Below are 22,782 nucleotides of genomic sequence, written 5' to 3' on the forward strand. Positions count from 1 at the left end.
CTATTTACGTCTGCATGTTATTACCCTTCCACCATCAGCGACAACAAGCTGGTCAAATTCACTTAGGATTAATGTTTCAATATCGCTTCTCCATACACCTATTACGACCCCTCGTTCGCCTCCATGTCACAGCTTTGAGGTTTCCGACATCAACTGAGTTCTCAGCAAATCCAGAGTGACATGCTTTCAAAATTTGGTAATTTGGGCATTAGAGATGCAGGATGAAGCATAAAAGTGAATAATCTCCCCAAGCTATAAACGCGTACCTTATTTATTACCCGTAAAATCAGAACCTAAATTAATTTGTGTGATAGAGTTTAGGGTGTCGTGTGTGTTGTTTTGTAAAATCCGGATAAATAAATATTTCCACTATTTATCAACATAAATATTATTGTGGGTTGGATTATAAATTTATAAAGCGTTGTCTATCAGTAAAAAGCCTAATGCATTAGCCAGCTCTCTCCATCAACGTAGGACTAATGTTTTAATAAGTATCTAACCTAGTACCACGATTTCGCACACTTGAATCTGCAAGCTCGCCAAAATGAATAACTCAATCGCAATAACAACGCCCCCACGAGTGCATTTTAACCCTGTCGTTTCCCAACGAAGGTATTGCCACCACCAATACGAGGAAGATTACCAAGCAAATCATCATCGTGACATCACTCCGTCATTAAACAGAGGCGAAATGCCTTTCGATAAAAATAGAAATCAAAATGATATGAAAAATGGGACTCGAGTGAGTGAGACATGTTCAACCCAAGTGGAGAAAGTGAAGAAAGTTCTGGTAACGATTGTTAGTCACACACCCACTTCGCATCATCATCATTACGGTGACAATTCACGACCAACACAAACAAGCAGTGATTCCATCAACCAAGTCTCCTCAACAGAAGACACTCATCAGACAACAAATATTCCCGACCTGTTGAAAACAACCCCTTTGTTTAGTAGAAAGCGAGCAGAAGAAGACAATTTAATAGCAAATCAAGCAGAGCAAAATTCCTTTAAAAACACGTACAACGTAGAGGAGGGAAAAAGGGATAGGAATATTGTTGATGGGGACAAGTCGTCTTCGTCATCGTCGACATTTCCTCCCAGTTCCAACCACCAATTATCACCACATTCACTGTCATCGTTGTTGCCTTGGGGGGCATGGAGAAAGACAGGTTTGCTTCAACAGTTAAGTTTATTGAAACAATTTGTGAGCAAAAAGAAAGCCGGCATCAGCAGTCGCGTGCATCACCCACACCAATCTGCATCTCAACAAGAATACAATTTACCCAAACCTAATAACAACAACAACACCGCTCTTTTTGGCCTGGCGAATGACAATTCAAAGAGGCAACACATTAACTCCAAAAATGGTACGCCACCCTGGAAAATACTGTTTTAAAGAACACCTGTTTGAGTATACATAGATAGCAAAACTGGTTCGGAATCTCTGGAAGACACAACAATTAAACAAAGACCACCGCGAGGACATATTTGATTTTCTTGATTTTCGTTGAAGTTTTTGGACCACATTATGTACATGATTTTTATATGCTGAATTATTATGGTAGATTTTTATTCGTATGTTTTGAAGTCTTATTTTACTTATTCTCAATACCCAGAAATATTTACATTCGTCGAACTTAACTCAAATCATGTGCTCTTTATTTTATGTTTGTTATGTAATTTGAAAATTCTGTTTTTTTACTATGTATGCATATAATTAGGACAACAAGGACTTCATGCCAAACCGGAAGTTACTCGTTCTGAAGATTATCCAGACGAACAAGGAATGAGAATGCTTTCACCTCGTTCTCGTTCACCATCAAATCAATTTAAATACACGAGTAAGACTGGTACGATGGACTTGTGTGAGAAGAAACTCTGCACAGATGAACTCTCTGAAAATGTGGACAAAATCCTGGAAGAAATAGCGGGTCTGGAGGACATGATAGGAAACACCTGTGAACCAGTTGCAGTGTCCACCACACCCACTCGTTTTAAGGAACAAGATGCGACTGCAGAATTTGTCAACGAATGTTGTTCAGTCTCATCTGCTCTGTCGTGTTTGACAGCGTCTGCTAATTCTCTCGCTCTTGTTGGTTCAATTTCTCTACCACCCACAGCACCCCCCTCATTCACCGGATTGACAGACCCTGGAATTAAGAAACCTCCACTACCCCCAGCACACAAAACTAAATATCTAAATTCAGGTAGTTCGTACATATAAACATGGCCATTCTTATTATGCATTACAGATATCCTGTCAGACTCCAAGCTAGCCGAATGCGAGATATGCAAATCTGGTACATGCAAACGAGTTTTACGTATTTTTACAGCGGTCTTCCTCTGGAATTTACATTCATCGTTAAATATATGGATTACACTGCTGTCTGTAGATTAAATGGTTCATATGCAGAGGTGTTTGACCTTATCTCTTTGAAATTCTTTCTATTGCAGTCTCGTCAGTCAGGATAATATGTTTATCTTATTTCTTTGTGTGAAAGTGCATATATACATATCTCCTTGCATTTTACATCGAATGTTAAACGTTGTGATTTATAAACTAATGCCAAGGCCATGTATTTGTTATTTTAGTTTTGCGAAATCAGTTTTTTGGACCAGCTCCTGGAATGCATGAACCTCGTGGTGATCGTGGTACTAGCCGACTTGGTACTACCCCATTAAAATCCTCCCACAAACTTTCACATGAACTTGAAAGTAAGTTGTCGGAAGTGAAAGAAGAACTGCACCGATCGCGGGAAGAAATATCCAGGTTCCATCCGAATCTTGAAGAAATAGACAAGTCTGTGCGCAGTTCCGTGGCCATCGATCGATTTGGGCGAAACCCTCCAAACAGGACGACCAGCTCCAATTCCTCTAACTCTGAAAACTCGACTAATGACCACCACCACCACTCCAGATATGATGAAGAAAATCTCGCTAAACAGTGCAACTGGAATGCGATTGTTACTCAAGCCAAAGGAAAATTACTAGTCTCCTCCCAAAGTAATAAGTTTAACAATGTGGGAGAGTTTAGTCCTAAGAAGTGCACGGGCATCTTGGAAACCGACTTGGACACAGGTGTGTACATAATAGTACATACACACATTGTTCTTTTTCTTCTATAGTTCTTGAAGTTTTTTCGAGACTTTGTAATCTTATTGTTATCAAACATTTCATATCGGTTTTATTATATTTTTTTTGTAGGTGCCAGTCGGGAAATTCTTAAAAGTGACTCCCACTCATGGCAATCCTCAGAACCTGCTATTCCGTACTCTACAAGGGTTTCGCTGAGATACTTGAAATCTCAACCTCTCTCAAAATTTGTTCAAAAACAAAGTACATGCAGCAGCATGCAGAATTTGAATCTCGGAAAATCGTCAACATTGACACCGGCAGGCACAACCGTTTCCAACAAGGAGGATCGCTCACGATCAATGGAGTTCCTCCTTGACGATGAGAAGCATGCAGAGCTGATGGTATATGCATTTTTATAAACTTATGACAAACTGGTCAACTACAAATACTCTGCTACCACCCATAACAAGCCAATAGAAAAAGTCAGCATTTATTGACAAAATTATTTCATGGCTTCCGAGTACTGATCTCTTCTCAACGAGGACATGATTAGTCAGTTGCACGTACATACACACATTACGTTGGCAAACTCTCAATCATTTAAACGGCCTTGCAATGAAGTTTTGTAACAAACTGTTTAGTAAATCTGATACCCTTCATAAACAAACAATTCTAGATTAGTACACGTATAGCTTCTACAAATGATAATTATCCTCCAGTCCGGTTAATATTTCAATGACAGCTGCAAACAACTGGTGCATGGTCATCATTAATATTTCTATGTGTGACTCTACATCCTCATATATTAAAGAACTCATGATATTGATTAGTTGGATGCTCATAATCAAAAGAGATTACATGATAGAACAACAAGAACTGTGTGGGAGTAAAATATTTTCATGCTTTTAGTAGATTTTAATGTTTAAACTGTCAGTGCAGACTTCCTCGTCAAGTGATACATCGAAAATAATGGCAGTTTTTACGGAATATTTTCAGCCTCCAGAAAATGCACTGCAAAAAAATCAAGAGCGTGAGGTGTCTGAACATGAATTACGGATTCAGGTAAGAAGTTTTAGCAAAGCGACATATATCTTAAATATATTACAGCGATCATTACATATACATAAAATGGGTTATGAAATACCTATTGACGATATTTTGTTTTTCAGCGATCATTACAAAGACTCAATGTGCCTGATTGGTATAAGAACTATGCAACACCGACTTCCGCGTGTAAAACGCCAAACCGAGAATTTGGAAGTGGAACTGGATTAGCAGGTAAAACTTAACTTTGTTCTTGGGATGTTTGCTAATTAAATAAGCTTTGAAAATATTTATTATTGTATGTCTGCAGGGGGTTGGTCAGGCTTGTCATCGTCGAAAACGTCATCCCTGACCAGCTTACAATCAGCGGGTCGTTATGCAGGTCAGTTTCATTGACATGTTCTGTCTAGCTATTGTATAGTACGTATGATCTGGAGCTAATTATTTGTATATATCTTTACTAGGAAGTAAAACAGGATTTTCGTCCACCAGACCAAGGGTCACTACAACCTCTGGTCGATCGTCTCGGGAATCACTCATGAGTCCAAATTCAACTGCGAGTGCTAGTCCGTCGCCTTATTTCGAAAGGAGTTCATTTACGTAAGATATTTGAAATTAAACATATATTTTTCCACTAACTTTTTTTACTTACTTTTTCCAATAAGTTAATTAAAATCGATGTTGAAACATGTTACAGTTATGGTATGCCATATGCACTCTCTCGATTCTCTACCCGAATGAGCTGCGGTGCAAGTCCTGCGTCGCTTTCACCATCCCCCTCACCAGTTGGAGGTATCACGTCATCGACATCCACTCCCGTGTCTTCAGGTCCTATGTCGCGATACGGCTATAACAAGACACCCTACCTTGGTTGGCGGTCTCAAGAAAGGTTGAATTCTAAAACATTGTACCGCTCACCTTCTGAAAGGTAGATTTATAATTTTGATTTACTTTTCAACAAACTATACTCTTTTAGATAAAGGTTTTAACGTAACCCATATAAAATAATGTATATAATATCTGCATTATAGACTTGCGGCTGACTTGGTCTCTCAACAACAAAAATCAACCACACCCATCTCGACTACGGCAAGTAGTGACGTGAGTACAGTTACGTCACCCAGAAAAGAAACGGCATCAGATTTGAGTCTTAATATCAGCGATACTAGTGAAAGCAGCAACAAGTTGAACAGGTACTGTAATCTTCGTACTCACTCTCGCTGGTCTGTGCTAGTCGGTCAAATATTTGTTCTATCCAAACTTCTGAAACTTTACTGGTCCAAGTAAATATTTAGATTCTAATTCATTGTTGGAATTTCATTTTCATAATATTATTCCCAAGTTTTTGACAAATTTAAAATGAAATTACAACACTTTGTTTTGTTTTCTTGACGTGATGATTTTGACAACAGGGTACGGAGCTCAATTAAGGCCGTGTCTAACGCCATAGTCGACTATGTCAATGAGACAAAACCGTTAGATGAAGGAATAAATGGACGTACGTCTCCGAGACGGCGAATGGTATGGCTAGAAAGTTCATTTGTGGGTGAGTACGGCTTTTAACAATTTTGATGTAATTTAAATGTTTAAAAGAGGCAAATCAAAAAAGTTTCATAATCTATGTGTAGTATGTATAATTTTTCATAGCCTAGGCTTCATTATTAACCTCTCATTTGTAGGTACGAAACCACTTGATTCTCCCGGAACGCCGGATACCACACCGTCGTCTGTAATCATGAGTCACCACCACAACCTAAGCGGACAAGGGACAACAGCCTCGTACCTACACAGCAAACGGAGCGCTATGAAATTGGATCATAACGGCGATAATAACAAAGACACGGTCAAAACATCTCATGAAAGCTCACAGGCTTTTTCATCATACCTTTCTAGAAATGGTGAGCCGCCCTTTTAGCAATTCTGATATGGTGACACGGTTCATGGCGTCAAAGCAGATTTAATATTCAGCTTTCTGTTGCATTTATGAATCTTGGTTTTGCTCTCTTTCCACACAAGCAGCATTGTTTTGATTGACTATATATCGCTTTGTATCTTGATTATTTATGAGCGTGAACTTTCGTAGTCTTCTATTTCTCATAATTTTAGCATATGACATGTCCTCCTAAATTGAGGTCATATTTATCACATACTGCACCAACTATTGCCACTATTACACTCTCTTCTCATCTTTACTATATACATATATGTATATCTTTATATCTACTACGTATATCACTAAATTACGAATGAGGTTGTATTTTGTATTGCAATTTTTGCTCCAGAAAAGCCAGCAATTCTTTCGCGACTCTTCTCCATCTTCCTCCACATGCAGACAGTTTGATCAATCTTATTTATTATTTAATTGATCTCCTGCATGGCTTCAATATCAGGTTCAGGTCGTTTTGGTCTGAGGAGGAGAGCGTCACCACCTGCCCTTCACAGATCTCGATGCCCTTTGGATATGTGGTAGGGTCCTATGAGTGTACTATAACCCTAAAGTGGTTTGACTCCATGGCCACATTTGCGCCCGCCACACCCACTCAAAGGGATGAAAACCACAAAAGTTACCAACTTCAAAAATCCACCAAAAATCCAATTTTGCGCGGATTTTGATAAAATTTGCATTTTTGTGATCCCAGATAGTTGCCTGATAATATTCAATAGCAATCTCAACTTTTTTGAAATTTTCGAAATTTTCGAGCTGACAATAATGCTATTCGAAAAAATTCAAAATTTCAAAAAATTTGGGATATCTACTGGATATGATCACACAAGTATCTGGGATCACAAAAATGTAAATTTTATCAACATCCGAGCAAAATTGGATTTTTGGTGAAATTTAAAGTACATGAAAACAGGGCTTTTTTCGTGTTTTTGGCGCCTTTGAGTGGGTGTGGCGGTCGTAAATGTGGCCATGGAGTCAAACCACTTCAGGGTTTTAGTACACTCATAGGACCCTACCACATATCCAAAGGGCATCGAGATCTGTGAAGGGCAGGTGGTGAAGCTCCCCTCCTGAGAAGACTTTTACATTATGTTTACTTTCACAACTGAAGCCAGTTGTGGTACAAGTAGTTACTTTTCGATTCTAACTCTAATATCATTGACCTAAAGATAATATATACCTTCATATTTGCCATTCAAGTATTTAAGTTGTAGTACCCATATCTGTTAAAGCATTCAATATTTTTTGTTATTATTGTTGTAAAAATGCAAATATTTGGTTATTTTTACTATATTCTGCTTTGTTCTTAGTATTTTAGTTACGTATGATTCGCTATACTTTCCATCTTATTTTATTTGGTCTACTTATTTGTACATGAACGATTATTGTAAATTTTTTATCACATTTTCATTTGAATTAAAAAACTGCCTTTACTGCCTTTGGAATACATTTTTATACCAAAGTTGTTTATTTTTGAATTCATTATACATATACATATGTACATTTAATCATTATTTTATAATCCTGTCACAAGTAGTGTTAATTTATAATTACTGTCTTTTGTAGTGAAATGGAGTGATGAATGACGGATTTCTTCGTCTTGAGTTCTGCATTTGTCCCTTCTTGCCATTTAATAAATTTAGTAGACTAGAACGCTGTGGGTCGTAAGTAGTACTAGCATTCTTCGCCAAATTTTCTCTTCTGTACGCTCTCTCTCTCTCTCTCTCTCTCCACGATTTTGGTTTTGATTTCTCCATTGATTTGCACAAAGATGAGTTGTTCAGTTCCCTCTTGATGACGTCGCTACGTTTTTATGAAGTCTAACAATCCTCTGTAAAAGCAGACAGCACCTTTATAAAATTACCCCCACATTACACTTTTAAAAATTAACACGACAGTCACCAAATTTAACCAGCCACCCTCTCACCCAAACAATTCGTGCAATGCAATTCTTATGGCAATCCACGCAATATACACGATCTATGCAATCTACGCATGGTAAGTTCAAAATTGGTTCCACATTTATTATTTGTATTATTTATACACTAATAAGTGCATGCAATTCTCATGCATCAAAATTAAATTCCGGAATTGCGTTCTTTTACGAGACGTTATTACAATTAAATTTTTATTTGCGCTTATCAAATCATGATTTGTTTACATGCATCCACCACACAGTCACGGCGTTTATAATGTGCTCGCATACGTAATAATACTATTTTGTTTATGGATTCGCATTATTTACTCAGGTTGATTTCTAGTTTACTTATTGTCATTAAATCTCTTCGGTTAAAAACCGGTCACTAAATTGGTTTTTTGTACTTGATTCATTCACAAATGAGTTTATTGCATGTGTTCAGAGAAAACGGGAGAATGTTCAGAAAAAACCTCACCCACACTGGACGACATTCTCGATTCCTTACTCGCTTTAAGGCGACCCCACAAAAAGATAATGGGGAGCAAAGGTATGCAAGATATATAAAAGTTCAATAAATCCACGTAGCTATGTCAAAATCAGTCCCAACTGCCCCCACAACCAACCCCACCTTCTTTTCTTCTCTTATTACTCCCCACTCACCACCATAGTCGTGAGCCATTTATTTATTACACCGTATACCGAGCCCACTGCTAAATATGTACACATACCCACACTCGCTCACTTTCACTCACTTTCACTCTCGCTGGAGCAGTTAGCCTAGCCACACACTCAAACAGCTAAACAGAATTGAGTTACATAAATGAATCCTTATTGTCAGTTGAATTTTGTACGCTGTCGCTGACAAAGTGTTATGTTGCGAGAAACGAAATAGTAACTCAAGTGAAAGAACAGTAGCATATTTGTCGTTGCTTTTTTAATTTAGTTTAGTCATTGGTTTAGAATAATAGGACATCTAAATAGCTTGTCGTATTTAGTCTTGATAACAAGAGTTTCTAAATAGTTGTCATTCCTCTCCTTTTTCCTCTAATAGGCCACACCATCACTAAACATATACCAGCAGCAACAATCACTAACCCACTTTCCTGGTGAAAGTTTCGCCGCTTTTCCTATATGCATGCCTTTCCAACACCTTTTCTCTCTCTAACCCTTCTGATTATGATCATTTATTTATTAGTTGTTATTTTTAAATCAATTTCCATTTCATGGCTGCAGCAATAGTTCACTCGCTTGTATATCGTTCGTATCATACACATGTGTTTAATATAAGTTGTTGCACTTTTATTCAAACCTTTTAAAATACTATACACATACCACTTGACACCTCACCTTCTCATATTGCCAGCCTTTATTTGTATCTGTGTTAGTTGTGAATTGTGATGTGAAATGAATGTAATGTGGTGTGTGAAAGTCAAAGTGAGAACGGGAATTTCAGGTGATAACAGCCAGCTTCCTTCCTCAAAAGACACCACTACCACGGCTAGAATATCCCCACCACAGCCGCCCTTCACCTCGACCTTCTTGACCTCCTTCTCTCCAGACGCTAATCCGTACGACAATCCACCCATGTCGGACTGGCAACAACGAATGAATCAGCCCTTGGACGACACCATATGCTTTCCCCAGGAGGATGTGGACCCATTCACGTTGCCAACCACCACCCCTTTCACCAGCAATACTACCACCACTACCAGAGAGAGCACTTACCATGATCATGATGCGACTCCCACGTACATGGACGCCTTGAGAGACATTAGTGCAACGAGTGCTACAAACCCTGAACTGGGGTCTTCAGACTATGGTGCTACTTCCCCGACGACAAAGTATCGTCCCTGGCTGGACGACCCCACATTCGGAGATCGGAACGAAGACGAGGACGAGGGGAAGATTGCTCAAGAGGAGTTAAACTTTGGAACTCCGACTGAGATTCTTCCCCCGGGCCCCACCCTCGTTACGAACCCTTTAGCAGGTCTAAACGAAAATTCCAACCCCACCACCCCCGCCAGACATCGGAGAGTCTCCTTCGACCTCGACGTCAGTGACAAGGACGAGAAGAGCAGCTCACGGTCAAAAAGAGACAACGAGCCCGTCGGTAAGAAGACTAATAATTCTCACCCTTCCCCCTCCAAAAACTATACGAATATGTGTCTCTCAGTATATCGTTATCAAATAACATCGTAATGTCAGGTTTTTCATGAGTTTTAGTTTTATTTATGTGAACGTAGTTTTGTGGTTGATTTGTGGCTTTTTTCACAAATGATAGTAGGAGACGAGTTTCTGTTTCTGGTTGACACCAACTTTCGAGATGAGATGAAATTGCGTCTCCACATTCCAGCGCTTTTTATTAAACCAGCTTATGCTTTGTCCAACTTAAATTAACTATTCGATAATGTGGTTTTTAAGAAAACCAAATACAGGATGATTCAGCCTGGTTAATTCACTTTTTCCATACAGGAGGCACAATTCAATGCAAAAATTCCAAGTGTGGAAAGTCGGCAACGGGGTTGGAAGCACGGAGAGAATTCAAGGTTAGAATAAGATATCATGCAGGATTTTTCATTTTTGAATTACTTAAGAAATCACTTCCATTTCTTTCACTTGGAAGGATTAAATAGTATGAAGAATTTTTTATCTGGGGTGGCAATTTGTCAGGTCAGGAGGTCAGTTGAAGTTTTAACGAAAAACTTTTAAATGTCATGAACAATGCAATCGAGTCTAAGAATTAATTGCCTAAGTTAATTTCAATAAATATTTTCTCTGCTAGGATAATCCTCGCTGTTTTATTAATTAGTCGAAAATTACTGAAATTTTGCATGCATATGTACATAATATTGTTGTATATGATATACGGTACATAAGTAGGTATATAGATACTATATTGGGGAAATTAATGCATAAAATGATGCCACCTTTATAAAATTTTGGTGATCAAGATTTGGTCAATGGGTGGATGGAAAAAATCTATTCTGGCTATATAATTTTTTCAAAAATTCTGCATGTCAAGTTTTCATATCCTTTTTAGCCCGAGTCAGGGCTTATGTACCCGTCACGTCCGTCTGTCTGTCTGTCTTGCGATAACTGCCGTAAAACAAATCCGATCGACTTGAAATTTTGCACACATGTAGTATGGGTCAAATGAGGAGTTAAGTTCGAAGATGGGTGAAATCGGTCAAGTGGTTGACCGGTGGGGGTCATCGGAGTGGGTGGGGTATTATGCACCAAAATTTCAAAATTGTCGTAGAAAGCTGAAATTTGGTACAGAGGTTGCTAATGGTTTATAATGGAGGAATACAAAGTAAAATTGCAAAATTTTCATCTGGAGGGACCCTAGAGGGTGACCCATACCGATTTTTAAAACTTATCCAATCGAGCTGAAATTTGGTACATAGGTTGTCAATGGGTACTAATGGAGGAATATGAATTGAAATTCAACACATTTTCACCTGGACAGACCCTATAGGGTGACCCATACCAATTTTTCAAATTCGTTAAATCGAGCTGAAGTTTGATAGACAGGTTGGTAATAGCTCTTAATGGAACAATATAAAGTAATATAAGAAAAAAATTCATTTGGAGGACCTTATTGGGCGATCCATACCGATTTTTGGGCCTTTTAAGATGGCCTTATAGATTTGCCAAGATGTCTGTCTGTCCGTCCGTCTGTGCGTCCGTCTGTGCGCACGATAACTCTCTTTAAACACAAGCTATCGACTTGAAATTTTGCATACTTCTTCTTCGGGCAAAAAGTAAGGTTGAGTTCGGAGATGGGCATGATCGGTCAAGTGGTTGACCGGTGGGGGTCATTGGAGTGCGTGGGGTATTGTGCACCAAAATTTCAAAATTGTCGTAGAAAGCTGAAATTTGGTACAGAGGTTGATAATGGTTTCTAATGAAAGAATTGAAAGTAAAATTTCAAAAATTTTCATCTGGAGGGATCCTAGGGGGTGACCCATACCGATTTTTAAAACTCATTCAATCGAGCTGAAATTTGGTTTGGGGGTGGCTAATGGCTACTAACGGAAGAGTATGAATTGAAATTAGACACATTTTCATCTGGACAGACCCTATGGGGTGACCCATACCTATTTTTCAAAATGGTCATATAGAGGTGAAATTTGGCATGGAAGTTACTTATTGGTCCAAATTGAAGAATATGAATTGAAATTTGACAAATTTTTATCTGGAGTGACCCTATGGGGTGACCCATACCTATTTTTGAAATTCATTAAATCAAGCCGAAAATTGGTAGAGATGTTGGTGATGGATCCTAATTGAACAATATGAATTAAAATAGGAACAATTTTCATCTGGAGGACCTATTGGGTGACCCACACGGATTTATTAAATCATCGTATCAAGTGGAAATTTGCTACATATGCTGTTAATTGATACTAATTATAAGAATATCCCCAACTTGGCCTGACTTGGCTATATCAAGTCTGCCCTGTAGGTTTAAATTGTTTAACGTCCATTTACGATAAAATTTCATGCTAACAAGTATCACCGTGCCGGAATTTAGCTTCTTACGGCAATTTCTGAAAATCGGTATGGGTCACCCTCTCGGTTGAAAAATTTTCCAATTTCAATTCACATTCTACCATTATCACGCTACATGCCAAATTTCAGCTTTCTATCACAATTTTTAAATTTTGGTGCATAATACCCCACTCATATAACCCACACTGGTCTAAATCTTTTCTGATAGAACCCATCTTCGAACTTCGAACATCTTGGTTGTTGGATTGCCCAGATACATGTATGTATCAAATTTGGTAAAAATCTGCTAAGTCGTTCGAGAGTTATCGAAAGACAGACAGACGGACAGGTCGATTACATAAGCCCTGGTTTGGGCTAAAAATTATATGCAAATCGTTCACTATAGTCTGGCTTTTAGGTAATAATGCCGTCTTAAAAGGCCCCGCAAAGTTGCTTGAAGTAGGTTTTTGATATTCTTTTATCGAGCTGAATTAGTTAAATAGCCTGCCAATTGTTATTAATAGAAGAATGTGAATTTAAATTGGAAAAATTAATCTAAATTTAAATTTTTTGAAACTCATTTACGATAAAATTTCATGGAAAAGTCTGATTGAGTGAAAATATGTGTGCACCAACAAAAGTATAACCTAGTCACCCGCGTGGCTGGAATTTACATATGTTACGTCGAATATTAGTAGGATAATACTCTGTGAGTTTTAGGAAAAACTATTCGCTCGTTAAAAAGTTATGGTCATGGTCAATACTGGTGACCAGGGGATATCACTATATCTTTTAATATGTTCATATGCATTTACGATAAAATTTCATGCAAAAAAGTCGAATGAGGGTGATAATCACAACTAGGCCTGACTCGGGCTATATCAAGTCTGCACTGTAGGTTTTTTATTTCTATTTTTCGGTATGCATGATATAAGTTTTCTTGGTCTCTTTTCTCAAGACATGTCACAATTGCAACGCTTACTACTGCTCCAGAGACTGTAGACGAATTCACTGGGAGAAGCACAAAAAGGTTTGCATGCAGAGTCGAGGTGAGTTACATTCATACATAAATCTCGAGATTATTATTCCCAGAAAAAAGAGCGTGAATTTTTACAAAAATTTGTTTGTGACGTTGCAGTGGGTCAGTTGTGCAAACAGATTATTGGTCACTGTAAGGTAATTATTTTAGTCCATTAACAAAATACTAATTTAAACACGTAAAATGAAAAATGATTTTCTTGGCAATGTACTTCAAAATCTGATAATATTATAATTTGCATATGTACATAAGTATTGGACTTGAGTTGTCAACATCAACTTGGGCGTCTCAACTTGAGACTCTCAAGTCGGGTTGGATTACACTTACAAATTGTATTCTATAAAACAGGAGGACTCGTTCGTGGTGAGCCAGCTGAGCACGATGGCGCGTCGGGGGTACTTGGCCAAGGGGCGTGGTTGCGTCAAACTCTTCTTCTCCTCCCCAGATCGAGCGGAACGGTTCCTCACTGGCGGACTTCCCGAACTGCCTGAACCCTGGTGAGCCTACATGAATAACATTGGTCTTTCTTGTCCTGTCTGTCTCGTGTGTGACAACCGCACGTTGCTCTGAATAGTGAAAGCATACCCTTTTGAATTTCAGGTATATCCCCCACGCGGACATGTTACCTGAAGGTAGGCAATTCTATTTTGTATCTTGCAATTTGCTAGTATGTAATTAGACAGATCACGTCCTATCCACGTAAATGCCAGAGATTGGCCAAACTTGTGTTCGATGTATGAAGTAGACGCAGTAGGTCAAAAGTGTGAGAATCGAACGAGACAGTGTCGCTGCGACACTGTCGCAATTTATTTACGCAAACAGTGAGATTTTTTCATGGTAGGCTGAGTAAACTGCTATAATGAATCTTGCAATTGCAGAAATGGGTGCCCCGACATTTTCAGACCTAAGTGAAAGTTGTCGAATGTACAATACGGAGACACGTTTCGTCCTCTACGTTAGTGTTTGTGTGGTCAACGAGGTTCCCACGTCAGGTTCAGTGAAATGGGAGAGAGAAATGGTGTCTCGCTGTTCAAAGATTCGTCTCCTGATTCCTCGAAGTTTCGACGAGAGTCAGCCCCACCATCATGCCGCCATCCCAGCCCACCTTAATCCCGACGACATCGACCCCCGGTCATTCTCCCCAACGCACGGCCCATGCCCACCACCACTACTGCCATCCACCACCAGTGACAGGGGTGATGGGAGTGGTGACGAGGGAGGAATTGTTGGTACGGACAATGAGACCCTCATCCTAAGATCAGTGCCTACCTCCGAGTCGCTGAAGGTATATGCATATATGTAGATATTTACATATTATCATCCGTTATTCTTATGCATTTGTTCCGATTTCTCCCAAACATTGAAGACCTTGTTGATGGATTGCATGTTAATTTGTATGTTTTGTTCCTCAGTTAAACAGTGACGACCGACGACGGCGTGAAATCAGTTTCACCAATATACAAAAACATCTCATCGAGCGCGGTGTAGATCTTCGAAGGTACATAAATGTGAATGTTTTGCTTTGTGCAGAAAAATAAGATAATACACGACTGTGTTGCATTTCATCAGAATAAATAAGATATTCTGGATAGCAATTAAAGAAACTAAATTTGATTTGATTTCAGAGTCTATCCTGATATATATTCAAAGTTGTGCAATTATGTGGAGAACGATGAACCTTTTCTGCCTGTGACGATTTACCCGAGAAACTCTCAGACTGGGGGTCAATTCATGTGCGTCATTATGCCAGAGTCTTCAGATACGAGTTATGGACTTTCTTCAGACCCTTTGAGAAAAGTGGAGACTATCAACATTTCCGAATAACATTTCTATATGTGTACTTATCCTGCAACAACCCTCTTGACCACCACAGCTATAACTATCTAAATTTCGTATAATATTTTTCAATGCACATCTCTCTCAACACTACGTATACATACTCATGCTAAATATGTAGGATCATCTCCCCAAGGCGCATTTATTGTTCAACTACATATTGACTCTGGTTACCAGTTTCTAATTTTGTTGTCACCACCTACTACTTCTAAAACTTTATCAATACTCTATACGCCGCCACAACTTTGTACTATTTTCTACTGAAATGCACTGCTTCACAAACAGACGAATAAGTTTGCGGATAACTCACTTTGCATACAAATATCTGACTCATTATCCGCGACATTATATATCAAATCCACTTTCATGCACGTTATGTACGCACTTTCCCTTCGCTACAAACACGCATTAGAAATTCTTCTTGATTAATGAAATGATGCGATCGTTAATAATGAGATCACCAATTGTGCTCTCTGAGATGTTGATGAATATTTGTGTAGCGTCATTCGATTTTGTGGCCTACAAACTGCTAAATACCCCAATTTTTTTCATGCACTTAACAGTGTATTTTTTGGCACCACTATTAATCCAATGACTGTAGTGACTAAAGCGAATCTCTTGTCGCACTGTAATTCGAGAAAATTGGAGAAAGTGTAAGGGCCAACATGCTCCTCTAATTTGGTTTGCCACTTCTCCAATGATGACGTTTGGTTATTATTGCATTAATGTTGTCTCACAAAATTGAATCAACGAAAGTGGTACTCGGTCGCTACAATTCAGTATTAGCATTGACGACCCCGTAATGACTACCAATTACCCACCCAGCAGTCTTACTCGGGTGGGAGTTCCTTAGACTACGTATTTATTATTGCATACAATTCTCAAACTCTTACGGCCGCAGTGGTGCTGATGCATTCCGATTTCGGTGAAAGCTATGTACACGTCGGAATGGAGAAAGAGGTGGTTTAGTAGTTGAGCTAGTTGGTTGGTGGGGTTCTTCGAGTGACCACATAAATATATTGCATAACAATGTTTGTAGCATTTAAAAGCCTAAATCTTTGAAGGTTCGGGACGTTGCCCTTGTGCCATATTATATAAAGAATTGAATTAATGTTAAAGGGAAGGATGATACTAAATATTGTGGTGGTGGTTATGCAATGGAGTACTCGTTCTTGACTAGGTGTTAGGTAAATTGTATGTAGATAGGTAGGTAAGTGTAGGTGATACATAGGGAAAAGGACTGCTGAGATTCTTTTTGACTTTGAACAATCATTATCAGTAAGACGATATCATCATCCGTTTTTATGACATTTATTATAATACAAAGAAACTTCCAGACAAAGAATATTAATTACATAGTTCATAAAGTCCGTCAGCTACTAATAAATAATACAAGGAGGAAGATATGAAAACGTAATTGACCGAGTTTAACTATCATCACAAGACAACAAATTAGTACTCATATTCTTCTCCGCACACAGACAGTTAAACTTTGCGAGAACTTTTATATGTTATTGGTAATAATGAATTATTATTATTATTATTATTATTATTATCAAACTATTTAAACGGTAGTAAAACTATTGTTAGTACAAACAATAACAGCAACCGGCAACCGTAGACCTATGTACATATATACACAAGATACATTTGTGGAGAAGGTAAAACTGAATTTTAAACCACCTTCTTCTCAGACTATTGTGTAATATAATGTGGAATCGAATAGAAAAGGTTATATAGAACAACAAGTACTAATAATGCTGGATCGAAAAATGTAACAACGATATTTCAATGTGTTGTATTGAATTTTAAAATAACTTGAATAATTATTAAAATGGTCAATGTACAACTTATTTTTTCTGTGCCAAAGTTAATAAAAGCATCATTGCACGTTGGTTGGATGATGTTGTCTTCTGAATTAAATATTGGTATTTGATTTTATCATTAATTTCAACCCATGTCCCCATCTTGATCGTCTTCCAATTCCTCATGTTCTGCATCATCGTTCACGTTCCGTTTTCTGGTATATGCTCTTCTTGCAATTTGCGGAGGATGATCCTACAAAAACAAATTTCCTTAGTTGATATCGAGAGCATTCAAATCAGATAAACTAATGAATAAATTTTGTTACCGATTCTCCATGCATGAGTGAATTTCGGTAAGCTGTAAAACAGATTTTACAAAAAATAAGATTAATTTAAAGCCATAAATCATGTATTAAGAATAATTAGTTTACCATATAATGGCTGCCAGTGGGCACCCTGGCTCGATGGAACTGCGGATCCGACACGATGATCCAAGAATTGTAGTACAACCCGCTTATCTTGCTTTAATAGTTTGTTGGTAAACTCGGACAGGATTTCCTGAAATGGAAGATTCGGAGGTGGTCCAGTCGGGTCGTTAGGGTTTTCCAATGGGTTGACAGAGAATAATATTCCTTCACGATGCAGAGCGGTGATGGCGTCCCGATTTTTAACACCATCCAGGCCAAAACTCAAAGCGAATCGCTTTGCCAAGTCCTTCAGCGCTGTAAACTCTTCGGCTGACCGGTCAACCATCCAACTGTTTGATTTTGGGAGTTCTGCAAACACGTTTGTTAGACTCACTATCATTGTGAGGGCACAGTTGACTTTGTTAATTTCTCTAGCCTTCCCCAACGTAGCTTTAATGATGTCACCATAATCATTGTAGTGCTTTACATAGTACTGAAATATAAAGAAGGGTGCGATTATTACTTTTTCAAGTCCGATTATTATTATTATTAAATGTTTCTAGGTACGATTATTTCACATACTTTGAATACATCAGCTGCAGCACTAATAGGCAGGACATTGTACACAATCAGTTTACAAAATTGTGCCAAATAATTCCTCATTTTATGTAATCCTTCGATCCTGGCATGTTCATCCAACTCATCATCCCTGTCCTCATTGAACACGTTGTCTGAAAATCAAGAGTTATTTAGAATTTAAAAATTAATGCTTTTATAATTACTCAACCCATAAAATACCAGATGAATACCTTGCATGAATCTATTGAGAAGTCTCTGCAATTCTTGATCCGGTTTGTAAACTAGAGTTTCCATCCATTTCTGGCTTGACAACTGGTCACAAAATATAATAAGTCCGTCGCAAATAGATGTGTAGGCCTCCTCTTTGAAGGAGTGTGGACCATCGTGTTGGAAAATCAAGTTTTTCATTTCAAACATGTAGTCGTTCAGTTTGCGATGAAGTTTGGGAACATCATCGGTTCCTGAAATGAAATAAACATTTTGTGAAATAAGCGTATAGTTTATAATTCACTTTGTTTAATAGATATTACCAGAGACACCGTGTTCTCCTTTTTCTTGAATGTTCTTTAAATCCCAGAGTAATGCAAAATAACATGCCCCTATAGCATGCTTCACGGCTTCTTGAGGATACAGATTTGTCCCATGTGTGGATCGAATAATTCGAAATAATCGTTCCCATACTTCAAACTAGCCAGATATTATACTTATTTTCATACATATTGTAATGACAATAATACTGAGTTATTGAAAACGAATCGCACATAAGTAAATGTGATATATCGACAAAAGTACAAAGTGATCAAATAAATACATGCTATTCGTTTTCAACAATACAATTTTAAAATTAAAAGTGATGAATACCTTGTCAAAACTGTGACATCCATAAAATACTGCGATTTTTCGGAGACTCATGTTGAGATTGTAAATATCATCCCTGTCGGGTTCTTCTTCGGCTAAGCTGGCCTCATAATCCTTAGAAGCAGCAGCAAATTTGAGCCAAATAGATTCCAAAACATTCATCAATGCAACTTCTGTTCTGCTCGACTTTCTAGCGTCGTCACAACAGATGGTTTCTAATGTTTTTGCTACAAGAACAACAATTTCAAGTTCCATGATGTATATCAGTAATTCCATTTATTTATTTTATTCTATGACTTGTAAATAAAATGATGGCTTACAAGCAACTTCTAGAACATCGGGTTCACTGTGCTGGTCTGTAATCTCTTTTATAAGTTCCAACAACATGTCCAGAGACTTTTCCTGTCGCGACGTGGTGTAAATTTCCAAATCAAAGTACTGAGGGAGAGATAGCAAGTTTGCAACTTTTTCCGGGTCCAATTTGTACTTTGTGAGTAAAGTTGGAAGAGTGGGAATGAAGTGTTCCGTTAATCGAATCTTGTCATCGCTTACTTGTTTGAGTTCTTTGGCTGATAGGATTTTTCGGGTAGGACCTCTTCCTGAAAAGAAAAAGCGTGTATGTTTTATCAATTTATTACTACTTGGCTAACCGTCCCTGCTATACCACACTTGCTAGTTTCATTCGCCGCACCACATCACACCAATTCTATGTACACAAAAGTTAGCAAGTGTGTACCCCACTCATTATAGTTGTTAGGAAAATTTAAGTTTTTGATCTATCAATTTTCTAAAGAAAAACGACTAATAAAATGGTAAAATGTTATCAAAACCCGACAAAAGGTGTCTATGAAAAATGGCTCATTTTATGATAATTAAGGTTGTAATTTACCAATTGGTGGCTCTCCAGTAGCACATTGCTTAACTGCGCAGACCATAATTTCGATAAGGGATGTTTCTTGCTTGTCATCCAACGGTTCCTCTTGTGGCCCATTTTCTTCAATGAGTAGATCTGTCATGCATTCCCAATCCTTCATCATGGGGTTGGATTCAATTAATGAATCCACCAAATAGGCTCCATGTTCATGAAGCTCTGACTCGATAAAAAATTGCACAAGATCTCGAATTAGAGGAGTGTTCGGGAGCCGTGGCTTCCCCCTCATCGTTCGAATGTTTTCAACTGCCCCTTCATCTACTACGAACAGTCGTTCATTCAAAAATTCTCCCGCAGCTTGTGCTATAAAAGTAATAAATTTTTAACAATTCGTTTCATCAATAAGTAAATGCGCTTATTATGTGAGCTGTAGATTTGGTAACAATGTCTTTGATTCTTACCCACAGCACGATGAGAAGAATAAACAAGTTCGTACACCAATTCACAATCCTTGTCGGTCAAAATCTGCAATTGAATGGTGAAAGTTAGTAATATTGGAGAAACCAACTACTCGTCAAGTTTTAATATACAAATAATTAATACTGCTTTAAAAAAATAGTAAGTGCGAACTACCTCTCGATGAAATTTGTGGATCAGAATCACCAACTTAACAGCCTGCACGGCCACATCATATTCCTTGTCCAGGGTCATGGCTACAATTCTATCCTTAAACTTGCTGGTAAAAAGTTCTAGTTTCCCCTTGAGTTCCTCCGTGGAGTACAATGGTTGTAACGCCTGAAGACACTTTAAGCGAACTTCACCAACTTTGTCGTGAAGGGTCCATCCAATATACTTTAAATATGAATCATCCAGAAAGTTTTGATGAAATTTCTTCATCCAAATCCCAATTTCAGCCATACAAATTGCCCGAATCTATTGAAACCGAAAATTATCAGTGATTAGTAAATTTTACACTATTATCGTTTTAAAGGTGTGAAAATGATTTAGTGTTGCTCACCTCGGGTAATGTGTCACGATAACGATGCACAAACACCGATTTGAACATATATGTCAGCATGTTTTTAATCTCATCCATGTTTTCTTCTAACTCTTGGCGTTTAGTCATGAGAGCTTCCAGACGATCCGTTGCTCGTTTCCCACTAGCTTTTTGTCGTTCCGAGTCGTACTGCCGTTGAGTGTTGTCCAGATTGATGGACACAGTAAGAGCTACATCCACCAACGCTGTCATGAGTTTCATAGCTGCCAACGTGGCTGTGTGCCTAAATGCCCGGACTTGTGAATCGGATAATCCAGTGAGGAGGGAAATTACATTATCCATCAAATATTGATCATAAATGATGCTGTACTGGCACTGCTTGACCAACATCTGAACAAAGTCGCAAAATATTTGCCTAAACTTTTTCCACTGCTGCCCGGACATGACCAATGGGTATTCTCCACTCTCTTCATCAAACTCCTCTGTCATTTTTCTGCAAAAATAAATAATTACAACACTGTACCCCGTGAATATACTTATAAGGAATTATAGCTAAAGTAATAAACTCTTACCGAATGATTGCAGCATGTTCCATAGATGCCATTTGGGGTGTTATTTTTCCTTTACACCCCGATGCGCTAATGAAAAATTGACTTAGCTTGAGCAAGGTCGAGTCTTTGTTGCTCTTGTAATCATCAATCCAATCATCCACCAATGCTTGCAGAGAACATTTTCCTTGTAAAACTGCATTGTACAAGCTGTCGTCTTCATCAATATTAGAATGATCTACTGTTGCAGCAGCTGCAGCACCACGTTTGCTTCCACCTGCTGCTCTACCTCGTGGTCTTTTTCCCACTGGTTCATCTGGCGAAACATGTGGCGATGGAGATTCTGCGGGGACAGGCTGTTCACGTCCCCGCTTTCCGCGTCCTGGAGTTTTCGAACCTGGGGTGGCTGATCCAGCGGCAGCCGCAGCTGCTGCTCTTCGTCGAGTATTGGGCATGCTGGGAGACTCCATTGTTACATCTGAACCAACGTGAAATGACACTGTCGACCCAAAGTGGGCGTCATACGTGGTATTTACGGATGCCGGGTCAATATCGGAGCCAGTATCATCATAGCTGCCACTGAACATGTCATTGTCGTGAAACAAGCCAGGTGCTGGTGTCTCTGGTGCCATCGGAGGACTCATTGGATTTTCATACTCCTTTAACCAATAAAACAGACAATAAATAAAAATGTTAATCTCTTTATGCATGAATTCGTCCAATTCTACATATTTATTATAAAATAATTTACTTAAAAATTATCGGTGTGAATACGAGAAACTTACCGGAACTGGATCATCCATCCTAATCCTCTTCCCTCCCATGCGATGTCGAGTGGAATAAGACATCTTCCTAATTGTGACAAGTAAAGCACAAATGTGTATTAACAAATGAAATCCTTATTCCATTTGGTAGTAATTTCGAAGTAATTAAGTTAATTATATGAATAAGTTGTATTTTGAATAGATTGCTAAACCCCCTTCCCCAAAAAAAGTAATTAGGTCCAAAATCATTATGAAACGTATGAACTTTGCAGAATTCTATCAATTCAGTATTAAAATCCAGTGTAAATTGATTCTAGCACAGCATTACCTTTTCTACACTCTTGGAGAATTTAATTCAGGATTAAAAATCCGTCGCCGCTCTTGAATCTGAACGTAGCGCTCCTCCTACTTGGTTCTCTCTAAGGACGAGTTAATTTGTGTCAGTTTTTCAGAACAGCGATCGAACAAGAGACGACCGTTCAAATGGGAAAATAGTTAGAATTAGAATTAATTACTATTAATTCAACATTTAGAATTAGAATTCCAAATGTTGCTGTGAACTTTTAGTGGAGTCAAGTTTTCGGCTCTGTTCCCTCGGT

At 38.3% G+C, this 22,782-nt stretch overlaps 2 protein-coding genes across 5 annotated transcripts; one reads left to right on the forward strand and one right to left on the reverse strand.

Moving 5' to 3' along the window:
• Positions 1 to 25: 25 nt before the first annotated feature.
• On the forward strand, positions 26 to 17,255 carry LOC110846990. Of its 4 annotated transcripts, XM_035849550.1 has the most exons (22): positions 26 to 1,370; positions 1,725 to 2,210; positions 2,596 to 3,081; positions 3,208 to 3,479; positions 4,075 to 4,140; positions 4,248 to 4,356; positions 4,433 to 4,504; positions 4,587 to 4,722; positions 4,820 to 5,050; positions 5,154 to 5,315; positions 5,535 to 5,668; positions 5,802 to 6,020; positions 8,428 to 8,532; positions 9,439 to 10,095; positions 10,458 to 10,531; positions 13,438 to 13,528; positions 13,618 to 13,655; positions 13,867 to 14,015; positions 14,119 to 14,150; positions 14,397 to 14,803; positions 14,931 to 15,016; positions 15,144 to 17,096. In XM_035849550.1, exons 1-22 carry the CDS (start codon positions 545 to 547, stop codon positions 15,340 to 15,342), a joined length of 5,037 nt encoding a protein of 1,678 aa, XP_035705443.1. In that variant the 5' UTR covers positions 26 to 544; the 3' UTR covers positions 15,343 to 17,096. The 4 variants fall into 4 exon arrangements, with proteins under 4 accessions (XP_035705443.1, XP_035705444.1, XP_035705445.1 ...); XM_035849551.1 differs by lacking the exon at positions 8,428 to 8,532; XM_035849553.1 differs by lacking the exon at positions 26 to 1,370 and having other exon boundaries at positions 2,089 to 2,303; positions 15,144 to 17,255.
• Positions 16,650 to 22,749, reverse strand: LOC110847337 (cohesin subunit SA-1). Its single transcript, XM_022094265.2, has 15 exons — positions 22,512 to 22,749; positions 22,205 to 22,271; positions 21,444 to 22,078; positions 20,893 to 21,364; positions 20,508 to 20,807; positions 20,336 to 20,399; positions 19,893 to 20,237; positions 19,324 to 19,602; positions 19,007 to 19,230; positions 18,676 to 18,832; positions 18,376 to 18,606; positions 18,149 to 18,297; positions 17,591 to 18,059; positions 17,486 to 17,517; positions 16,650 to 17,412 (listed from the first exon to the last, which is right to left on the reverse strand). The coding sequence occupies exons 2-15, from the start codon at positions 22,265 to 22,267 to the stop codon at positions 17,305 to 17,307; spliced, it is 3,528 nt and encodes a 1,175-aa protein (XP_021949957.1). The 5' UTR covers positions 22,268 to 22,271; positions 22,512 to 22,749; the 3' UTR covers positions 16,650 to 17,304.
• Between the last annotated feature and the right edge of the window lie 33 nt (positions 22,750 to 22,782).

This window comes from Folsomia candida, unplaced genomic scaffold (assembly GCF_002217175.1).
Source record: "Folsomia candida strain VU population unplaced genomic scaffold, ASM221717v1 Fcan01_Sc003, whole genome shotgun sequence".
NCBI lineage: Eukaryota > Metazoa > Arthropoda > Collembola > Entomobryomorpha > Isotomidae > Folsomia > Folsomia candida.